The sequence below is a fragment of the Aedes aegypti genome, chromosome 2, assembly GCF_002204515.2.
Source record: "Aedes aegypti strain LVP_AGWG chromosome 2, AaegL5.0 Primary Assembly, whole genome shotgun sequence".
NCBI classification, from domain to species: Eukaryota; Metazoa; Arthropoda; class Insecta; order Diptera; family Culicidae; genus Aedes; species Aedes aegypti.
In genome coordinates, this window is record NC_035108.1 from 229,045,486 (window position 1) to 229,069,938 (window position 24,453).

The following is a 24,453-nucleotide window of genomic DNA, read 5'->3' on the forward strand; positions in this document are numbered from 1 at the left end:
AAGCGCGAGGACTGGCCTCAGTGGAAGATTGCGATAGACGAAGAAATGGATTCGTTGAAGCGGAACAACATCTGGACTTTGAAGAAACTTCCTGATGGACGCTCAACAGTTTACCTGTAAGTGGGTGTTAGCTATCAAACGAGGACTTGATGGGCAACCTGACAGGTACAAAGCGAGACTGGTTGCGAGAGGTTTCAGCAAGGAACCGGGTTTTGACTATACGGAGACTTACTCGCCTGTAGCAAAGCTTGATACTCTTAAAGCAGTTTTGGCGATTGCAATTCAGGATCGGATGCACATTCACCAAATGGATGTGAAGACAGCGTTCTTGAACGGTGAATTGCAAGAAGAGATTTAAATATACTAAAAAAAGTTATTTCCATTCCTTTCGTTGCCACTCTGGATAAATATATGTTATCTTTGATTAATTTCAATACAATGTGGATTGATGTATTAAACATCATTATTCATACTGAGCAATTCTCGCTGAAACCAGGCCGCCATCGGTACCCATCGTTAGAATAGGGCGATATTCAAAACTGAAAAGGCAATAGATGGCTCTTTTTCAGTGCACGGGAAAAAATTCTGTAGTAAAAATTACTATTGTAGCTGACTACGCCCATTCTTGAAACTACCATGGAATTTCAGACCAATTTACTATGTTTACGGTACATCCCACCACATTTCTGGTACATTTGACAGAAATAATTTACAACAATCTGATTTCGACAACAGACATGGTAAAATCAAGCGCATTTCTGGTCTGCTGAAAATTGCCGGTGCGAGCGCTTAAGTTAACCCCCTAAAATGGTAGTTTTTACCGCACAATTTTTTTGCGTGTGGTAGTAAAAACGAAATCCTAAAGCAAAGAAAGCACCAAACACAAAAAGTTATGTATTCACTTTACACTTGATTTTTAATCAATAATTTTTTGATCCAGTTTTCTAATTGCAAGTAATTTACGTTTTTCATTATTTTCCATAGGTTTTGACCGTTCTCTGACTACCATTCTTTCATGCGCTTGTGTTGAAAGTTTGAGAAATTTGAGAATCCAGCGTAGCGCGATCAGTGGGTGGAATACAAACAACAGTGTCGTCGCTCGGCGGCCGGTAAGAGAAACTGAATGTTCGAAAGGATGTTGTCTGTAATTTTTGCCGCTGGCGCCAACTGTTAGCGTTTGAGAACAAAATAAACAGTCATTACCCTATTCAAATTTTATGTCATTCATCGCTAGTTTTCGATAAAACTTAAGGGTGGTCCTTTCGGTTTTCTCAAATTGGTGGACCCCTCGTACGCCAACTAGCTAAACAGTTTGCGAAAAAGCCCATTTATGTTAAATTTTTTGTATTTCTTAACGTGGTAAGTCTCATATTTCCCTTGGAACACATAGCAAACTTAGTGGCATCGTATAGAGAAAGGATATAGCTTTCATTTGAAGTTAAAATCAACGATTGAAAACTTGTTTCTTTGATGTACAAAAAATAATGTTTGCATTGATTGCATTCGCCATATGCGTCAAAATCGAGGAACATGATTTAGAAAATCTTTCATTTCATAGAGTAAATACTCACCTAGTTTTTTGTAGCCTATCTTACGCATTTTTTCCACAGCTTTCGAGCAAAACGAGCGGTACGCTAATGGTGAAAAATCGATTTTTCTTTCAAAATTCAAAATGGCGGCCAATTCAAAAATGGCCAAAAAAATTTTTACTTCATATGAAAGCTATATACTTTCTCTATATATACCACTAAGTTTGCTATGTGTTCCAAGGGAAATATGAGACATATCACGTGAAGAAATACCCAAGATTTATCAAAAAATGGGCTTTTTCGCAAACTGTTTAGCTAGCTGGCGAAAGAACCACCCTTAAGTTTTATCGAAAACTAGCGATCAGTGATTGGAATTCTAACGATGGGTGCCGATGGCGGCCTGGTTTCAGCGAGATTTGCTCATTATGTAATAATGGTAAAACTGATGAATGATTGCAAAATTTGTTCTTATTTCATTCATCATTATTTTGTTATTCACCTCTACCTGTTAGTACACATAACACTGAAGGGGGTGGGTGGGTGTCCATGAGACGTTACAGTTCATACAAAAATATGGGGTGTAAAAATTGTCATGTTTGGCGTTATGAAATTTGTGAATTATTTACAGACCCAAACAAATGTTAGACAACGCAATGAACTTGTCAGTGTTGAGACCGAAATTTGTCTGTTGGCTTATGCCTAGTCAAATATTTGCACACTTGGCAAAGCATGCACTGATAGCTAGCGACCGCGGCGTGTTATAGCCTATAGTAACAGTGGGAGTGAAATAAATGCTACAGTCAAGTAGGTTCGACTATCATATACCGAACATCAGTATTAGCAGTATTAGCCAGCAATTGTGTTTCATGCATTGAGAAAAACAAGCCTAAAACAACAACATATATGCGTTTATTTGTTGGAAATGGTTCAATGCACGATGATAAATATTCATGTTTCCATTGTAAGTGCAGCACCCATCAAATTGTATGACGGCGAATTTAATTTGCGGAAGAAAGGGTTTGCGTTTGCAGTACGGACATATGGTATACTTTTATTATGTACAAAATTAAATTGTTTTACTCCAATTCGAAATAGAGGGGTGCTTTACCTGATGGTCGTATAAAAGAAAATATCATTCATTCAAAAACAATCAGATACCGTTTAACAATAGAACAGTAAGTCGGTTAGTTTTTCATAATGAGACTGAAGTTTGTGGTAAGTGTTAAATAACGAATTTTCTAACCGAATATTGTAATTGAATAACAATGATGTTTCCATAAAAATAATCTCCCTGGTTCAAAACGATAAGAAGTTTACTGTTTTTATAATTTCAAATCGTGAATTATTTGTTTAGGATCACAGTGTTCACATTTAATTGTTCAAGAATTGTCCATTGATTTTGTAGTACATTGTTGTGGGTTTTATGCTCATTTTGAAAATCACGAATACACACTCTTGCTTGATATATTATTTTGATAAAGCAAACGTTCTAGTGAGAGCAAAAGCTGTTTTTTTTTATTTGCAGTTAAATTTAAAACGTACGATGTTTGAAACAAGGCCGGAATGAAAAACGTACGAGCCTGGGTGCTATAACCTTGTGGGGCCTTGTTTTAAAAAACGATTTCTGATACTGAAGCATGAAAGAAGGCAGCAGGGTAGGCCAAAAAAGTTGAAATTTAGCGTGACATGTGATCTCAAAAAGACGAAAATACTCGGTTATTTAAACGTTTTCCTAATTCCACTATCAGGACTCTTTCACTGTCATGCTATCCCGGTCAACCATATCTTTAAATTTCTTCACTTTTCTTTATTATTTTTTTATTTATTTATTTTAACTTGAAATTTTGGAAGAGGAAAAAGCCCCTTTGAGTGATTTCTTACTGAAATCTTTCTCAAAAAGGTATAAAACCTCTTCAACTTTTTTAAAAACATTACAAAATAAACAATCTTAACAATAAGAGGCTCAAACGGCATTGACCCATAGCAGAGCCAAATCCTTGAAGAAGTGAAAGGTCCTAGGAGAGGTCCATAATAGTTACGGTACCACATATAGAAAACTGTTCTTCAAAGCTGTAAAGAAACGTACAAAAAAGCAAGTATCATACATAATAGGAGATTTCATTCAAAAACTGAAATAAAATTTTCAATATTGGAAGGCACATATTTCCTAAAATATCTCTAACAGATATTGGAGTGGTATGATTTAAATTTTGAATTTGTTTTAAAAATGTATTCCTTGGTATAACGTATCTTGAACAATAAAAAAATATATGATCAATATCTTCATAGAATAGTCCACAATCACATAAATTTGAATCTTTTATGCCGATGCGATATAAATGACTGTTACAATTATAATGATTTGAAATCAACTGATAATTTTTTAAACCATGGATTAAGAAAAACTTTTGGTTGAATAGCATGACACCAAGTCCTAAATCTTGTATGATATTCAGATGCAGAAATACTACGGTTATATGTAATACCACAACCAACACCCTTTATTGCTAAAGAATCAGCTTGTTCATTACCATAAATTTTTGAATGGGATGGAACCCATACAAATTAATCGATAAATCCTTGTAAATAGGAGAAGGTTTCGACCGTGATTGTTTCAAATTATTTTTGTTTTATGGCTGTATCGGCGACTCAAAGGTAAAGGGAGTCTATAGAAGCAAATGATGGAAACAAATAGGTGCATAGGCGTCGCAAGGGAGCGACAAGATTGAAATTTAATTAGGTGGTGAAAATTGAGCAAGCCATTTTAAAGTCAGTAAGCATTGAAGCGTCCTGTATTTTGCCTAGCTTCTCTACTGGAAAAGGGTTGGCTCATGCACGGTGGTTTGCGAATACCCTTTAATGGGTGAAAATTTACCCATTTCCGCTAGAAGTGCCTCTCCACATTTAATGGGTAAACACGGTTTACTCATTAAAGAGTAAAGCCAGTTTATGTCATAGGATGGGTAAATTTTTACCCTTTATGCAAAACGCTCCCGCATTGGAAAATGGGTGAAAAATTACCCATTTCGATAATGATGAGAGGACAATCTTTAATTTGAAGATTATTTACGTTTTCATTAAGTAAAACAAATGAGAAGTTATAGTTTTGGTTTATTTTATCATAAGGAACATACGGGAAATAAATTCAAGCACTTTTTATGCAGTCGTATCGATTTAACATTGTGCCGTAATGAAAGGCGATGCCAAACCGGTGCTACCCTCCAAGTAATCTGAAATTTCCTAAAAAAAATCAACAATTTTAGTTATTTGAATAAATATTCGAAACGATCATCACTCACCGCTTTTATGGAATATCCTGGTACTCAATAAAACAGATAATATGATAAATTTACTAAGAATCAAGAAGCACGATATTTTTCTTCGCAAATTGATGCAAACGTTTCTTAACTATTTTTCACCTATTTATGAGATCGATAGTGTTTTTAACAAATGGGTATTTTTTTACTCTTTTTGAATTTTCAAATTCACCCATGTTTTGACAGATCGCTACGCTATTCGATAATGGGTATTTTTCACCCATTAAAGGGTAATCGCAAACCACCGTGAAAGCTTTGAGCTTTGCTACCAACACAGGCAAAATACAGGAGGCTTCAATGTGCTCTTATACTGACGGCAATCAACCGAACGGTTCTATCGATCGATGACTGATATTGGGTATTGACACGCAGTCAGAGAATTTGTCTCTTTCATGTGTGCTCTTCCCGCCAGAACTGCATTTTTCTTATTAGCCAAATTTCATATATAGGAGAAGGTTTCGACCGTGATTGTTTTAAATTATTTTTGTTTTATGGCTGTATCGGTCATTCTCAAAACACACCCAAGCCGTTCCCATAGGGGACGTTAGCCACAAGGAAGTGACGTATCAAGCAATACTGTTTCATATGGTATGCCCTCTTCAACATCTAATCCAATTTTTCTCGCCGTTCCCTTACGGTACCTATCCATCTAGTATTCATTGCTTTCTTCTCCATGCTCCCTCTTACTTCGAGCAAAATAGACCGATATGCCGAAAAACAAATTCAAAATAAAAATTATCACGGTCGATACCTTTGTATGTAAAAATAACAAAGGCTGTCTTGGTAGTGTCATTCTCAAAACACACCCAAGCCGTTCCCATAGGGGACGTTAGCCACAAGGAAGTGACGTTTCAAGTAATACTGTTTCATATGGTATGCCCTCTTCAACATCTAATCCAATTTCTCTCGCCGTTCCCTTACGGTACCTATCCATCTAGTATTCATTGCTTTCTTCTCCATGCTCCCTCTTACTTCGAGCAAAATAGACCGATATGCCGATTATCAAATTCAAAATAAAAATTATCACGGTCGATATCTTTGTATGTAAAAATTAATTAGAATGTGCATCCACCACATCATCCCTCTCAGAAGGATTTTGATTCTCAATATTTTTTTTGTGGTGATTCAGATTTGTAATCACGTACTAGTTTAATTGTATGTGGTGTCAGTCAATATTTAAAATAAGATTCGTTAAGCCGAATATGTTGATCCTTCGACATGAACGAGCATTGCTTGAAGTTATGAGATTTTTTCGATTACTTTGATTACTGATTTCTTTTTCTGAGAATCTTCTAAAAGTTACTTTCAAATGGTTCCGGAAATTCTTTTTGAAATTATTCCGTGAATCTTTCTGCAGTTCATGTGGACATCGGAATTATTCTAGAAAATATTCATGAAATCTGTGAATTTCCTTTAAATCTTTCAGGGATTCATGCGAAATAGCTTTTGGGATTCTTTTGAATATCACTGTAATTTGGAATTAGAATTCTCATGGGATTGTTTCAGATATTTACGAAAATTCTTCATACAGAAATGATTATTCTGTAAATCGACCTGGAATTCTTCCGTAAATCCTTTTATAATCCCAAAGCAATTCCCAAAAAAAAAATCAGAAGGATATTTTTAAGAATCCAAAGAATCTCAATGGAATTTCTGAAAAAATACCAGAACGATTTACGATTGAATCTCACGAAAACTTCCGGTAGAATTCTTGAATGATATCCGGAAGAATGACAGTCGTATTTTTGGATGAATCTCAGCAGGTTTTAGTTAAATTTATTGAAAAATTTCTGGAAGCATCTTTGAAAGATATTTTGAAGCCTTCCAGCAGGATAACAGAAAAAATCCGAAAGAATGCTAGGGAGATACTCGAAAGAATAGAGAGTTTTATGAAAAAATCAGGATGCTCCTGGATCCTAGAGGTAATTCGTCAAGAATTTCTGCATGAATCCTCAAAAAATCTAGCACGAAGGATTTGAAGGATCATCAGAAAGATTTTCGAAAGAATGCCAGAAGGTTTTCCGAAAGAATAGAAAGATATCCGAAAAAATTCCAACAGGGTTTTTGGAAGAGTCCCAGAAGTATTTCAAAGATATTGACGTAAAAATCCCAGTGGATTTTCCAGAAGAATTTCAGAAACATTTTCGAAAGTATTCTAAAAAATTTCCGAAAGCATCTCAGATGATTTCCGGAAGAATACCAGAGGCATTCTCATAAGAATACCAGAAGTATTTCCGGAAAAATCTAGAGTTATTTATTTATTTATTTATTTAAACCAATAATTTTGAAAGAGGGAAAAACCCCTTTGAGTGATTTCCATTCGAAATCTTTCTCAAAGAGGCACACAATCTCTTTATCTTTTCTTATAACGTTACAAAACTAAAACTAAAGGCTCATACGGTAAAACAAAAACCATAACAGAGCCATATACTGCAATATAATGTAGATTTGAGTGTGTATTGATATCTTGAAAAATGGGATGAGGGAGGGGGTTTACTAAACATCATCTTGGTATCCAAACATCATCTTGATATCTGAAAATTAAAAAAAAAATACAAAAAACGAGTATCAAACAATACATGAGATCTCAATTAAAAATTGATATAAAAGTTTAAGTATAGGGTAGTACTTTGTACCCAATATATCCCGAATAGAAACAGGAATTGGATGACCAAAATTGATTATATTGTTAAATAATTTTTCTCTCGGTAAAATATATCTTGAACATTGAAGAACAATATGATCAATGTCTTCATATGAGATTCCACACTCACACAAATTGGAATCTTTGATATTGATACGATATAAATGACTGTTACACAAATAATGATTTGATATCAGTCGTGAAAAAGAGCAAATAAAATTTCTACTACCTGGTATATTCTTAAACCAAGGAAAGTGATTGACCTTAGGACAAATTGAATAACACCATCTTCCTTTGTCGCTAGAATTCCAACAAATTTGCCCTTTACTAATGGAATATTCTTTTAATTTGGGATAATATTCAGAACAAGAAATGTCACGGTTATAAATAAGCCCCCGAGCAACACCAAATTTAGCCAATAAATCAGCCTGTTCATTACCATAAATTTTGCAATGGGGGGGGATCCATATTATTTTTATGATAAATCTCTGAGAGTGTAAGTCAAATAAAAGTTGTTTCAACATAAATAATATACAGTCGAAATTCGTTCATTGCACTACGTTTAATTGCACTTCGTTTTAATTGGGCTCCCGTTAAGTGGGCTATACACTGTAAGACTAAAGTACCCTTTAAAGGGTAAAAAAGTACCCTCTTTGAGAGAAACTAGTTTAACTCGTTAAAGAGTAAACCGCTTGTACGTCAAACCAACGAGTGAATTTTACCCACTATTCGGAATTAATTCAGTTAAAAAGTGGGTAAAATATACCCTTTTATTCATTATCTAGATAACGTTTTAATATGAATCAAATGAAAATAAATAAATGGAGCAAGGGCAATAAAAATCAATGAGCAACAAAACACTTTATTATAGCTTATATAAAATTTAAAATAATAACGTAATGCACTTAACCTACAATGCTACAATGTTTCATCATCTTATTAACTATAAATTTTCTCCAAGGCTGAAAAATATGCAGTTTATACTAATTCCAGACATTAGTCCTCGCATTGACCGGAATACAGTTTTCTATGCGTCCGCTTTTGGCCGTAGAAATCTGCCATGGCTCCAGTCCGCAACTGCGTTTTTCAACAAACCTGCAAAGATCACGGCATTTCTTTAGCTAACGACGAAATTAATGAAGTTTTTCGATTTTAAACTTACCCGAAAATGTAAAAACTTGTGCATTTGTCCACAACTGTCCACAATAAGCGATCCGAATACGACTTGGGTGATGAACAAAAGATAATGGACGCTAAGAGTGTTCATCAGAAATCCTAAAGACATTCTTCACCCATTAAAGAGTAAAGCGTTTGAACTAATAAAAGAATACAAAATACCCATTATCCTAAACAAAAAACTACCCCATTTTTTGACAGTTTCATACATGAGGAAAAAATGGGTGCTTTTTACGCCTTAAAGGGTAGTGCCAAGTTTACAGTGTAGCCCACCTAAAACGAAGGCAAACGTCACTTTCTGACATAAACCGTAATTTGTCAATGTTGGTAGCGCTGAATTTCTATTGTAATCGGTTATTTGACAGCTCAAAACTTAGCCCGATTAGTGAAAGTCTTTCACTAGGTGGGCTACTGGTTTAGTGCAATGAACGAAAGTTGACTGTACCGTGAGTTTTGAAATTGAAAGAAATGGTGTTCAAAGCATGAAGACAACACAGGCTATCAGAACATACAATGTAAATATTTGGTGGACACTCCTTAATCAAGTTGCAAGCAAAGTATAAAGCGACTAATTCTGCTACGAAAATAGAACAAGGAGCTTGCAATTTGAAAAAGTGAGCCGAAAACTCATTATATACTCCAAAACCCGCGATATCTTGAATTAATGAACCATCTGTAAAATAAAATTGTGCAGGCAATTCCATCGAATTTACGCTCAAATGAGATATTGGCAAAATGAGGATGTAAATGTTTTGGAAATTGTTTTAATTCATGAAATAACGACAAGTCAATCAAAGGTTGATATGTATGAACATCAATTTTACAATTGTAAAAACCATTCAATGAAATTGATACAATATTTTCAGTTGAGCAATGAATATAAGATTCCAATATTTTGCTCGTCGGGTTAATTTCAAATAGGGACTTCAAAATGTTGATAATTGGATGATTACTTGAGAAACAATTAGTCAAAAATTTGCAATTTAGTTCTTGAAAACGAATTTTGAGAGGAACAATTCCGGTAAGAACTTCAGTTGATTGAGTATGAGTTGAATTCATAAGTTTCAGACAAATTCTCAAACAACGAAATTGTATTTTTTCAAGTTTAAGCCTGATTCGCTGCTGAGAAGTAATTTCTTGGCCTATCTTGATGCATGGAAAATTTCTACAAGGAATCGATCAAGAATGCGCTTTTTTCTGATTGCAGTACGCAGTTGAAAAGAAATGTCAATTCAAATGGGAGTCGCTGTAGAAAATTTCTGCAAGGAATCGGCGAGAAATTTCTTGAGCGATTCCTGTTCAGCAGCAAATCAGGCTTTAAGCTAAGTATGCTGTTTCGCTCAAGAAAAGTAAAAATTTCTGCGGAAGAAATGGTCAAGAAATTTTCTACAGTGAGGTCCATTTGCAATGACATTCTTTTCAACTGCGTACTGCGATCAAAGAAAAATGCATTTCTTGACCATTTCTTGCAAGAAATTTTCCACGCATCGAGATAGGCGATTCCTTTTCTTGTCAGTAGCAAACCTGCCTTTAACAAAATATGTATTTGCAGCACTTCCAAAAGCGAAGTAACCATATTCCATAACTGAACGTATAGTAGTTTTATAAAGCGTTATTAAATCAGATGGATTAGCACCCCACCAAGTACCTGTGATTGTGCGAAGAAAATTAATTCTTTTCGAACATGTTTTTTGAATTTGTTTAAATATGAATGTTCCAATTCAATTTGAAATCAAACCATATACCAAGATATTTATACTCATCAACTTGTTCAATTTCAATTCCATTAAGGTACAAGTTAATAGTTATATTAGAATGTTTTCTTGAAAATATGATGTACAGGTCGGACTCGATTATCCGGAGTATCGATTTTTTTTTCACTCCGGATAATCGAATCCTCGATAATCGAATCACTAAGAAAAAATTTTAATCGTCAATAAACGAACTTAAATATTAATATTTTTTCGTTGTTTTATTTATATGATGCGGTGGCGTAGCCAGAAATTATTTCTAGGAACAGTAGAAGTCTTGAGAAGAAAATAAAATTTTTGATCAGCATACACAAAAAAACACTTTTCAAACCCCCCTTTTCTCAAATACGTTCAAAACTGCAAAACCAATCATATTGTATATTGCAATATCAAATTAACTCAGATTTATGCACAAAAATTGAAAAACAAGAACATCAAAAAACAAATTCCGGATAATCGAGTCTAAAATTCCGGATAATCGAATCCCGGATAATCGAATCCCGGATAATCGAATCTCCGGATAATCGAGTCTCCGGATAATCGAGTCCGACCTGCATTTAGTTTTTTAAACTGAAAATGAAAAACCATTATCATTAGCCCATGAATCAATATTATTCAAAGCACATTGCATAAAATGTCTAATAACTTATCTATTTTTGCCGCTAATAGAAATAACATTATCATCGGCAAACTGAAGCAAATAACAACCATTTGGAATAATTGATGCAATATCCCTGGTGAACAAGTTGTATAAAAACGGGCTCAAACTAGATCCTTGTGGAAGTCCAAAAAAACTATATCTTGATAATTTTGAGGATCGATTGTGAAAAAAAAAATCATAATTTTAAAAGAAAATAAATTGTAAATGAAATTTGTGATTAAATTTGGAATTTTTAAATGATTCATCTTTTCGAAAAGTAATTCAATAAGTACAGAATCATAGGCTCCAGAAACATCAAGAAAAGTTGAAACTACATCCTGTTTTTTATTAAACGATAGTTGAATTTGTGAAGCCAAAAGTGAAACACAGTCACGAGTACCACGACCTCTTCTAAATCCAAATTGAGAAGACGAAAAAATGTTATTGTTCTCTGCCCATAATTCAAGACGATTTAATATCATTCTTTCTAAAAGTTTTCGTAAACATGATAACAAACTTATCGGTCTCCTACTATCAGCTAATGAAGGATCTCTACCAGGTTTAAGAATACTGATGACTTTGATGAAACGCCATTCATAGGGAATTATATTTTGAGATAAGAAATCATTATATATTGAAAGTAAATGAAGTTTTCCTTCATCAGGTAAATTTTTCAAAACAATAAATTTAATGTTATCAATTCCTGGAGCTGTATTTTTAGTAATTGATAATGCCAAATTAAATTCAGCTAATGAAAGTGGATTACAAAGTTCAGAAAAATGATTTTGACTTCTATTTTTAAACTTGATGATTTAGGAACAAAATCAGGGCAAATTTTAGATGCAATCTCCTCTATCCATTTTTCAGAATATTCCAAAACAGTAGGAACAGTCGAATCATAGTTTCTTAAATTTCTTGCAACTGACCACAAAGTAGATAATGATGTTTCCTGATCAAGATTTTGGAAAAAAAAATTTCAATAATTTCTTTTCTTGGATTTAGTAAGTCTAATGAACAATGCTTCAGCTTTACAATATAAAAAATAATCATTTCTGGAGTCTGATCTGCGAATTTTTTTAAAAGCATCTGATTTTATTTTTAGAGCAATGGAACATTCATTATCCCACCAGAAACATGGACGCATTGTTTTATTTTGACCCAGCATTTTTTTGGTTTGAGATTTACGCAAGCAATCAATTAGTCATTTTGAAAAATTATTGTAATTTTCAAAAAAAAAGGATATAAGATCAGAAAATTTTGTCCAATTAACATTTTGACAAAGGTCAGGAACATGAGAATCGTGTAATAAATTACCGCGAGCTGGATTTTGAATTAAAATTGAAATTGGTAAATGATCACTACCATTAGGATCATCAATAGTTTTCCAAGAAGATTTCATTGATAAACTATTAGAACAAAGAGATAAATCAATACAAGAAGGTTGATTGGGTGGTACAACAATCCTAGTAAAAGATCCATCATTGAGAATATGTAAGTTTAATTCATCAATTAAATCCATAATTAATGAACCTCTACCATCTGTTTTGTCGCTACCCCAAGCAAAATTATGTGCATTAAAACCAACTAATATATAAAATGGAGGAGGAATTTCATTTAAAATATTTTTAATTTGCGACAACGAAAAACTGACATTAGGTGGTATATAAGAACAAATAATAGAAAATTCACAATTTTCTCTCTTGATAGAAACAGCAGCGTACTCAATTTGCGAATGCAATGTTAAATCTAAATTCAATATCGTCATGAATTCCAATAAGTACTCCTCCATATGAAGAATCCCTATCTTTTCGAATTATATTAAATTTTGGAATGCGAAAGAATTTTGATGTAGTTAGCCTTGTTTCATTTAGGCAAAACAAATCTATATTATGGCTGTTAATAAGTGCTTTTAATCTATCAATTTTGGGAATGATACTGCGGTAATTCCATTGTAAAATATTCATGTTATTAATACTTATGGAAGCCATTACGACGAAAATAGTGAAGAAATGAGGGGTCCAAATTAATTCAATTTATTTAAAAAGGAAGCCAAAATAAATAAAAACATTTTGATTAACTTTTTCCAAAATTCGCTTAATCCCAAAAAATCTATTATTTCCTCTAAAATGCCTAGAATTGAATTATCAGAATTTTCCTTATGTTTTTCATCCGGCGAATTGTTTGAATTCTGACTATTATTATTGGATGGGTCAACTTCTACTTTACGAAATCCAGGAATGTTTTTAGTTGAAGCAGAGTTATTCAAAGGGGGAAAATTTATATCAAACGAGGTAGATGGTTGAGGTTCAAAAATTTGGTTTTGTTGCGACTTTTTATTAATGATTCTTTTTCTTTTGCTAGGAGGTTTGTAGATATAATTATCAACATTTTCATGACATACTTGATTTGATAAAATTTCAAAAGTGTTTGGTGAAGCAGTGTTGTCTGAAGATTTCATAACTTCAGCATAAGACAACAAATTTTTGTTTTTAATTTTTTGGTTAAATCTCGTTTGATTCTCAATATAAACAACACATTCGTTTAAAGAATTGTGTTTGTGTTTACAATAAATACATACTTCAGATTGCTCTTTACATGTAGAAGAATCATGAAGTTCTCCACATTTAGAACATTTTTGTTATGACCGGACCAAACGGTAGAGACCGGCCAGACACGCACCCATAGGGACTACACAATAGAAGGTGTGTGATATGACCGAGTATAGAAAACGGTACGCACGCGATCGTAGTCAGTAATAAACTGAATAGTTTTATTTCGTTCTGCTATGGCTGAGCCAGCAGCCAGCATAAATCGATAGGGTGGTCACCACAGTTCTCCCCCTTTTAGATGAACTATACACAACACTGAAATTCACACTAAACACTCTCAATACTTTCGGGAACAACGTGGATACTTCTCGAACACAGCAAAACAGTACTGCTGTAAACAGTCGGTAAAACATACTACCGAAAACAAACAAACAATCAAACAAACAAACTCTGATTCGAAATCAGTAGTAAACATATTCGTTGTCTCTTCTGAAACGCTTGATTCGCCTCGAACGGCGTAAACTTGCTTTATGACGATCTGAGCTCGATGAAACTTTCGATGACGGTCCTTCCAATGGATCAACCTCGTCAGCTTGCGAAACTCCTCTGTCAGGAACTCCACGAACCAACGACTCTTCAGGCGACATCGACCCTGCAACATCTTCTCCATCTCGACTGTCATTCAACGGATTTTCACAATTATCCCTAAACATAAAAGAATCTACTGAGAAACCGTAAAAATCTTCAGCATCGTCAGAATCACTCTCTTCGTCGTCTTCTCTAGTACGTTTTCTGCTGCGTCCATACTCCTTACCCCTCGAGAAAGTTACATACCGCCGACTCTTGCCGCTTCCAGCCTGCTTCAACTGATTACGATGTGCCAAATATACACGACCTCCTACAGAAACTTGAAATGTGTGTGAGGAAACACGCTTCTGGAATTTGGCTTCAAGCCATCGTCTGATGTCAGTTGTTCTAAAATTTTTATAGTAAACAGTGTCTCCTGGGCTGTCCAGTCAGGCTTACGGTAGTCTTTGGTATCTTGCTTAGGATTTTCCACACTTGTAGGCTTCGTCATATGATTCTTAAAACTATTCCTAGGATGAATCAAGTCCAACAGCGTCTTAGGTTTAAAGCTAAACAACCTCTCCGAAGGAAACTTGTTATCTTCTTCCAAACACGAATTACGATAACCAAACAGAAAATACGAAACTAAGTCCTCGGTTGTTGTACTCCTCAACTCTGGATCCAATAAAAACTTCTTCAAACTCTCCTTAACAACTCGCACCATTCGCTCCGCTTACCGTTGCTTGACGGGTTATACGGTGGACTCTTCATCACCTTCACACCATGTCTTTCCATAAAATCCATAAACTCCTTCGAATTGAACGGTGGTCCGCCATCAGTAACGATTACATCAGGTAACCCAAAGCTAGCGAAAACACTCATGAACGTCGAGTTGACTTTCCTGGCATCTGTTCCATACTTCATGTATTCAACTTCCAACCATTTGGTAAAACTGTCAACAATGACCAGGAAAACTTTCTTGTCGAAGTAGAAGAAATCAGCGTGAATACGCGAAAACGGTTTAGTCGTTGGTATCCAAGAGGAATGAGGAACTTGCTTTGCTACTGCATTCATCTGGCAACACACACTACACGACTTGACAAAACTTTCAATGTCGCTGTTCATGCCATACCAGTAAACTGTTCTTCTGGCTAACTGTTTGATTTTGGTAATGCCTGAATGGTTCTTATGCAACAGCTTCAGGATCTGTTTTTGTAAACTAACAGGTATAAACACACGATCTTGGTACAACAAACATCCATCGACCAACTCCAAATCCTGATGATGAGCATAAACATCCAACAAATTTCGCTCCAACTTTTTAGGCCAACCATGTTTCAGGTAGTAAACAATCTGCTGTATAAACTCGTCTTGTTTGGTTTCTTCTGCAACTAAAACGTAATCCAATGGTAACTCACTCGAAACATTCAAACTGTTGATAAACTTTCTCTGTAGTGCAACTGGTACTTCGTCTGGTAATGGAAACCTTGAACAGAAATCTGCGTTTCCCAATTTTGATGACGGTCTGTAAACAATGTCAAAATCATAGATGTTCAGTTCCAATACATATCTCTGCAGACGCGTCACAAACAAACTATTCTTTCCTTCCTTACCAAAGATTCCAATCAACGGCTTATGGTCAGTATACACAGTAAACTTTTTACCAAACAGAAACTTATGAAATTTGTTAATGGTACTCACAACGGCCAACGCTTCCAAGTGCAGTATCGGGTAGGACTTTTGTGCATTTGTTAAACTGAAGGAGGTGAAACTAATGGGCCTCTCTTCTCCATCTATGTCATGTGCAATGACTCCACCTAACCCGTAACTACTAGCATCTGTCACAACAACGACAGAACGACAGGCTTGCATGGATCGAAAAAATCCAACAGGTTTGACTTCAACAACGAGAGCTTGCAGTCTTCAAACACACTAGTGCACTCAGCAGTCCAGACAAACTTAACGTCTTTCCTGAGCAAACGATACAAACAACTAAGGTGAGACGACAGATTGGGAATAAATTTACCGTAGTAATTGATTAAACCCAAGAATGCCTTCAACTCGGAAACATTATTCGGAACACTGGCTCTACGAATTGTTTCTACCTTCTCTGGACACGGCAACAAACCTTTATCCGTCAACACATGACCCAGAAATGGCAAACTAGTCACAAACCATTTGCATTTTTGCAAGTTGACTTTATATTGGCATTAAAGAGTCGCTCTAAAACCAAATAAAGCTTTCGTAAACAGTCTTTCTCGTCTCTCCCTGCTATCAAAACATCGTCAAGGTAACAGTAAACTCCGTCAATACCTTTTAAAACCTGATCCATGACACGTTGAAAAATCGCTGCACTTGATGAAGCACCTTGTGGTAAACGATTATACGTAAACAAACCTTTAATCGTATTAATCACCATTATTTTTCTCGACTTTTTAGACAACTTAAGCTGTGTATACGCTCCTGCCAAATCTAGTGAACAAAACACCTTTGCGCCAGCCAAAGAAGCAAACATGTCTTGTGCTAAAGGTAGAGGATACGTATTAGGGATTATGACCTTGTTAATCGAGACTTTACAGTCGATAACCATCCTAATATCACCACTCTTCTTAACGACGACGATCACCGGAGATGCCCACTCACTCGCATCGACCGGAGTTATGACGCCGTCCTTTTCCAAACTTTCAAGGTGTTCCACGACCTTATCCTTCAACCTCAACGGAACGTCATAGGCACGTCTAAATATCGGTGTATGATCTTTCAAAACTAGATCCGCTTCAAAACCTTTGATTGGGGTTGATAATGATTTATCGAAAACATTGGCAAACTTGCGCTTAACATCCACTAGAATTTGGTCATGAGAAAGTGCCAGTTGATTGATACTACGAGTTGCAAACACACTACGCCAACTTGGTATAAACAAATCCAACCAATCGCGTCCAAGCAAAGGTGTAAACCTGTTCTCACTTCGCAAAACTATCAGATTAACGACTTCTGATCGTCCGTCCAACTCAACCAATACTTGAATTTTTCCATAAACCCTCAAACGACTTCCATTTATCACGGCAAGCTTCTTGTCACATGGTTCTATCGGTATATGATCGAATTCTTCCTCATACATTGATGAATCAATGACAGAAACGGCAGCACCACAATCAACTTCCATTTTCAAACGAATACCGTCAACGTAAACTGTCCGATAACACGGCTCATTAATTCTGTTGACTGAAAATGTTAAACAATCTGTTTCCTCGCACGAAAACTCTGACTCGCACGATAAACTGTTGGAAACATCTAAACTTAGTGGTTGAATTGCTGAAGAATCGACAAACTTTACCTTATCGTTCTTTCGATCGAAACAAAATCGTCGAATATGTCCTTCTCTGCGACAAAAACTACAAAACAACTTGCGTGAATATGAAGGTAAACTATTATTGTAATCATGCGAAAATGATTGCTTGGAACTGCTTGGTAAACTGCGATTTCTTGAAACTCCATGGATTAAACTTTCCTTCGTCTCTGCTTCGTTCCATCAAACCGCTTCCGTAGTGCATCCGTAATTTCTCCAAACGAAACGTCTTTCAAACTCCGTTCTTCGAAAATTTGCTCCAACTCACTAAAAACTGAGCTGCACAAGAAGCAAGAAACTAAGCTTTTTGCTTTTCCTTACGGTAAACTCCTCGATGCATAAACTCACGATTCAAATCCTCCAAATACTTGTGAAACGAAACTGATCCGGGAATAAAAGGCTTGATAAAACTTGCAGACGACGTTGTTGACATGATTTGTTCAACCAAAATAAACTCCAAACCGTTTCCGTATGAAAACATCAAACAAAAAATCCCATTTGATACTGTTGCTGGAAAGAGAAGGGTGCGATAGCCTTATGCAGTTTTAAACTTTGAGAATTTTCTCTTTTTATTTCAACTTTACATGCAGTACTTACGTGAACGCAACAACCAAACCTGCGATTGAGCGTTAAACAGCGATACAAAACAAAACACACAGTCAGCTGTTCCTCCGACGGCAAGCAAACAAGCGCTACAATCCGTGGGAAACTAAACCAAACACTGTATGGCATATATGGCAAACTTAAGCCAAAACTGCCGGTACAAACAATCACACAAAAACCAGTCCAGGACACTGAACCACTCCGGAATACCGACGATTGTTTCCTCCCGGTTGGTTTTGACCACTAGAACTACGCGCGAAACGCAATTATTTTCCAATTACGAAAAAAAAACTACACCACCTCGTTCGCCACTTTTATGACCGGACCAAACGGTAGAGACCGGCCAGACACGCACGCATAGGGACTACACAATATTGTGCATCCCGATAAAATTCAGAAAAAGAACTTCGCTCAATTTCCTCTTCTTTATCAACGAACTTAAGGTAACACACGATAGACTCATCGTGGCATCCATGAACAATCTATGTTCAAACTATCGTTGAAAAGAAAATATTTCTGTTTTATATCATATCGATCATTCGGTGATCTATCCGGATCATATGCTTGCTAACAACAGGCATGTTGATACACTTTCAGTTCATCTATGTCCGGTAGAACCGATATCACATCCCCAAAACTACAAAATTGATCATCATTTATGGATAGCAAACAGTTGCACCTTAAGCACCGCCAACACATTTTCAATCGAAAGGATTTTGGCGCGCTCGAACTGACCAATCCTCCGTTGTGGTGAAACTTCTTCCGTCGACGTGATGTTGGATAGTTTTCTAAAACAGTCGAGATAAAAGCCGAGCCGGCAGAGCAATGACAGTTAGTTCGTTCAAAACTTCGCTTCGGAAGTCCAACCGGCGAACTCCAGATTGGTGCTGCGAAGTCAATAGAAGGTGTGTGATATGACCGAGTATAGAAAACGGTACGCGCGCGTTCGTAGTCAGTATTATTCACACAGATGAAAACCGGAATTTTTGACACGCGAAAAACGGATTTCCTCCAAACCTATGCGTCGGAGCTACGTCGGGCAAGGTGCGCTGGGTAGTCCACCAGATCCGCTGTCCAGCGCACTATGCCCGACGTTAGGTTCAACGCATAGATTTTGAGAAAAATCGATTGTCGCGTGTCGATGATTCCGGCTTCCAACTGGAGTCGCGATAATAAACTGAATAGTTTTATTTTGTTCTGCTATGGCTGAGCCAGCAGCCAGCATAAATCGATAGGGTGGTCACCACAATTTTTTCTTGTTTGAACAAAAATTAGAAGTGTGACCAAACAAAAGGCATCGATCACAATGCATGAGCTTTGGATAATGAAGTCTCACGTGAAAAATAACATTATCAACCATTACGTAATCTGGAAGTACAGATCCAGAAAACGTAATCTTGATGCAATTGGAATGTACATACAGTGACCCCACGCAGTTGAATCACCCACAATTTATGAATCAGCTGATTTCAAAAGACAAAATTGTTGTCGAACTTGTCACAAAACATCACAGAATTATTTTTACACATAGTTTCTTATCAGTAAAAATAATTCTGTGATGTTTTGTGACAAGTTTGATAATAATTTTGTCTTTTGAAATCAGCTGATTCATAAATTGTGGGTGATTCAACTGCGTGGGGTGACTGTATTTTGAATTATTTCCATCAATGAATAATTTAGACAAACGAACACAATCCAAAATCTTAACCGGAGAAATGGATTTGTTCCTAAAAGAGCCTGAACCATGATTTCTTATGTCATCAAAGTCCAGAGACTCATCATAAATAATTCCATTTATTTCGCATGCATCGCAAGTTGCGTACACACGATAGGAATTGTAAAATAATCTGGATTCTAAGACAGCATTAGCATCATCTCGAGATCCAAAAACTACTCTCAGTTTATCCAAAGAAATTTTTTGATTTCCTTCACAGATTTATACTTTTTATAAATCTCTGAAGAAAATCAACAAAACATTTATCGGTTTCTCTTTTTTTTTTCTTAAATATACAACAAAGGGTCCAGAGAAACTAGAAGGGTAAACCTTCACTCGAAAAGGTTTGGTCAATAAAGTGGTACTAGAATTATCAGAATTATCTTTTGATCCCCCCTCATCCCCATCAGTTTCCATAACGGAAGCTAAATTGTCAATACATATAACTACAAGATCAAATATGAGATGAACAATATAATAGAAAATAATAGAAAAATAAATAAAGAAGAAAAATAAAATTATACTCAAGATTTTCCAGTGAACACAACTCCAACGACGGCAAAAATGGTAAAACCTTGAATTCAAATAACTTGCATAGCAACTCTTGAAGCAGTCACTCTGCGAAAATCCACCAATCAAGACGTCAAAATCGAAATTGAAAGCTTCGGAAACATCGAATTCAAGATTTTCCAGTGCACTCCAGCAACGGCAAAAAAGGTGAAAACTTGAATTCCAATAACTTGAACAGCAACTCTTGTAACAGACACACTTGGAAAACCCACAAGTCAAGTCGCAAAATCGAAAATCAAAGCCTCGGAAACTTCGAATCTGAAACGGGAAAAAAATTGACAAGCGAAGAAAAAACCGTTTAACCTGGTCAAGGCCTACTTACCGAGTACGAAAAAAAAAAAAACTAGAGTTATTTTCGGAGGAATTCTTGAAGAATTTATAGTAGAGTAGTAAATTTTTCGATAAAATCCTCTAAAAATATTCAAAAGAATTGCATCAGGATGAAATCTCCCATAGTATTTCCAAAACAATTTTCAAGAATTTAAAAAAAAATAATTTCCTGGATTCCAAAAGTAAACCTTAAGGAGATACACGGAAAATCACATACAGAGTTCTGCCAAAAATCCAAAAAGATGTCCAGAAGAATCGCAAAGGGATATCCGAAAAAAAGTTTTTGTTTTTGAGTAGATGCTACATGTAGTAAAGTTCAACGCTTTTTATTCATACGGCCCGTCTTCAAACATTGTGAATGGAGTTGCTAGAATTCCAACCTCACACAACATTTTGGACAACCAAATTCCTTCCTTGGATGCTGCGCACAGTGACACCAGCTCTGCTTCGGTTGATGATAAACTGACCAGTTGTTGTCGCTTTGTGCTCCACGACACGAGGTTGCCGTACACGGTAAAGGCATTTACAGATACCGATCGTCTGTCCTCCTCGCCATTGAAGAAGTCGGCGTCCGCGTATCTCGCCAGTGGTGCCTCGGTGTCCATCCTTCCGGTCCAGTGGGTGTCATTACTCTGAAAACGACTAAAAAGACTGACCGCAAACGTAATGTCCGGTCTGCTCATTAATGTTAAATATTGAAGACAACCCAGCAAGGCCTTAAAAGGCGCGCTAGTCTGTTGTCCACTTGGTTTCTTCCATTTCGTTCCAGCATCGATCGGCGTGGAAACAGGATTGCAACCTGGCATCCTGAATTTATCTAGGATCTTTGAAATATACCGTTCTTGGGACAATATCATCCATCCCGATTCCAGATCACGTCGGATATCTAGGCCAAGAAAGTTACGAACTTCCCCTAAATCCTTCGTTTTGAATCGTTTGGAAAGATTGTCTTTGACCCACGTAATTTCTTTAATATCTTTTCCAAAGATGAGTACATCATCTACATATAGAATGATGTACAGTCCTCGTCTTTCAGATACATACAGACACGTATCAGAATCAAGTTTCTTAAATCCCATTTCAGTGATAATTTCATTGAATCTCAAATTCCATGCTCTGCTGGACTGCGTAAGACCATAGATGCTTTTATTTAATCTGCAGGTCTTTATGTTGCCGTTAAACTACGCTTGTTTGATTTAGAATCGTGTAGACATCAATCTTTGGACTTTCTTTCACCAACCTAGTGAGAGATAACTATTACTTTGTTCCGAGTAGTCGATTGGCCAAGATCGGAGAACCTCCGGTTGGGTCGAGCTCAGAACGAATAATTTTTTATTCATTGAAAAGTCGTTTCTTTTTATACCTTTCAAAGGTTCAATACAAAAGTACAATTCATCGGTTCAATACAAATATATCCAATATGTAGATGAGACTACTGGAGTGACAAATAGCCGAAATTGCTTATGGGTTGTTCTACTTTAAGCCAGGCGCTTGGCCTGTAATTTGATCCTTTCGCGCTGCATGCTATTGACACTCGGGCCTCACAAGTAGAGAGAGAGAGAGAGTCGATAGAACGATGCGCTCGGTGGTTAATGACTTTCATGTGTTGTTCGAAATTGCATAACTCAATACAGAGTCAGAATAAGGGCGATTGTGAACACTAATACATTGTCAGTAAAATCGGTTTAAAGTTCAGCGGATATAATTTCAATTCTATATTATGTTTCCGATCGATTTAATCGCATGATGCAATTTTGTATGATCCATTACAATATTACTTTTGTAACAAACCATCTGATTTATTTTCATATTATGAACAACATGTTAAAATAAATAAAAAAGCATCTTGCGCCATTCATCAAAATTGAGGATTGTTGCGCCCCTCGGTTTTCGTCTCCTTCAGTTTGACAGCGGCGATTGCGCCTTTCTACCTCATCCTTCAGGCCCAAACGCAATGATAGCGGAGCGGCAACGGAATGCGGAACCGGTTCGCCAGCATGAACTATAATCAGCTTGTCGACTCAGTGTTGATCCAATTTCATTCGTTGTCAGCTCAGTCGAGATGTTGTGATTCATGCTGGCGAACCGGTTCCGCATTCCGTTGCCGTTCCGCTATCATTGCGTTTGGGCCTTTCTGGTTTGACTATTATCAGCTTCGCCGTTTTGCTACGCTCTTTCACACGAACCTTCTTCACTATCGACCTTCTGCACACTCAGTTTTGGATGCGCCCTGCTGCCACACTCAATCGCAAATGCGCCCGGTTACCGCAGGGGGGGAAGGTGGGCGAAATTGACATCAGAGTTTGTATCGAAAGAGAATATCAAATGCGCCTTTATGTTTTTCTCACTTATTTCTTGAAAAACGTTATTTTTAAGAAACAGTTGTGCATTATATGATTGTAGTTTATCAAATAAACTGTTAGGTGAATAAAACTCAATTTGTTTACATTTGTCAGTTAGGCCGTAGTTCTGGTACTGTATTACTATGTTACTATGCGTTTTGGTGGTCGTTCCTTATTTTCGGCAACGGTATGTTTTGTTTGTTACAGTTGGGTTGCGATTTTATGCCGCCTACGTTTTCGAGTATGCTACACCATCCCCCCTAGGGAGAATAATGTAATGAAATGAAATTCTGAAATTGAAGTCTCTCCAGTTGACTCTTACAAAATTTTATTATTTTACTATTTTTTTTGTTGTTTTTTGGTTTTATAATTTTTCTGGTTATGTTAATTCTAGATTGTTCTAACCGAATTTCACGTTTTTAGTACTGGACTAAAAAAACTAACCTACTTGCTGTTGTTCACTTTTTTTGTTTGCGAATTTCGCACTCAGTGACATTGAGAACTTTCACTCATTCCTTTTTTACTATTTTTTGATTTTGTATGGTCCAAGATAAAATGGATCTAATTTCCTTCTATTTTCAATTTTCAAAAATACTAAGTCTTATAGTTTGATATAAATTGGGTTTAAGGTTTGTTCATGCTCCTTTTGTCTCTTTATTTTCTGCTCTATTAATTTTGCTTTTGTTATTTCGTGAGCTAAAGCCTGATTCGCTGCTGACAAGTAATTTCTTGGTCTATCTTGATGCATGGGAAATTCCTGCAGGAATCGATCAAGGAAGCGCTTTTTTCTGATCGCAGTACGCAGTTGAAAAGAGATGTCAGTTCAAACGGGAGTCGCTGTAGAAAATTTCTGCAAGGAATTGGCGAGAAATATCATTAGCGATTCCTGTTCAGCAGCAAATCAGGCTTTATACTGTAGTTCATTCTTAAACATATCAAAATTATAAATTGGTTCATTAACACTGTCGAAATTGTCTTGTGGAAGGTTTGCTTTTTTACCGAATACTAACTCAAATGGAGTGAGGTTATGATCTGTGTGGGGTGTAGTGTTGTATGAAAATTCGTAATATTTGACCCAGTCATCCCAGTCTGATTGGTGCTCATTGGTGAATGACCGCAGATATTCGTTAAGACATCTGTGGTTTCTCTCCAATGATCCAATTGATTCTGGATGATAAGGTGTTGTAAATGTTTGTTTTATCTGTAGGAGTTTGCATACCTGGTCAAGGATCTCATTTTTATATTCTGTTCCTTGATCAGATCGCAATTCCATAAAATGTCCATATATTAGTATAAAGTTTTCCACTAGCGCTTTCGCTATAGTGTTGGCTTCTTTATTTTGAATTGCAATTACTACAATATATTTAGTTAA

At 36.1% G+C, this 24,453-nt stretch overlaps 1 protein-coding gene across 1 annotated transcript in view; it reads left to right on the forward strand.

Annotated features, from left to right (window-relative positions):
- Positions 1-2,640: 2,640 nt before the first annotated feature.
- Positions 2,641-24,453, forward strand: part of LOC110676431 — a 135,266-nt gene continuing 113,453 nt past the window's right edge. The window contains exon 1 of the mRNA XM_021844299.1: positions 2,641-2,744. Coding sequence (XP_021699991.1) covers positions 2,727-2,744 — 18 coding nt within the window. The 5' untranslated portion in view covers positions 2,641-2,726. The remainder of the gene's footprint in view (positions 2,745-24,453) is intronic.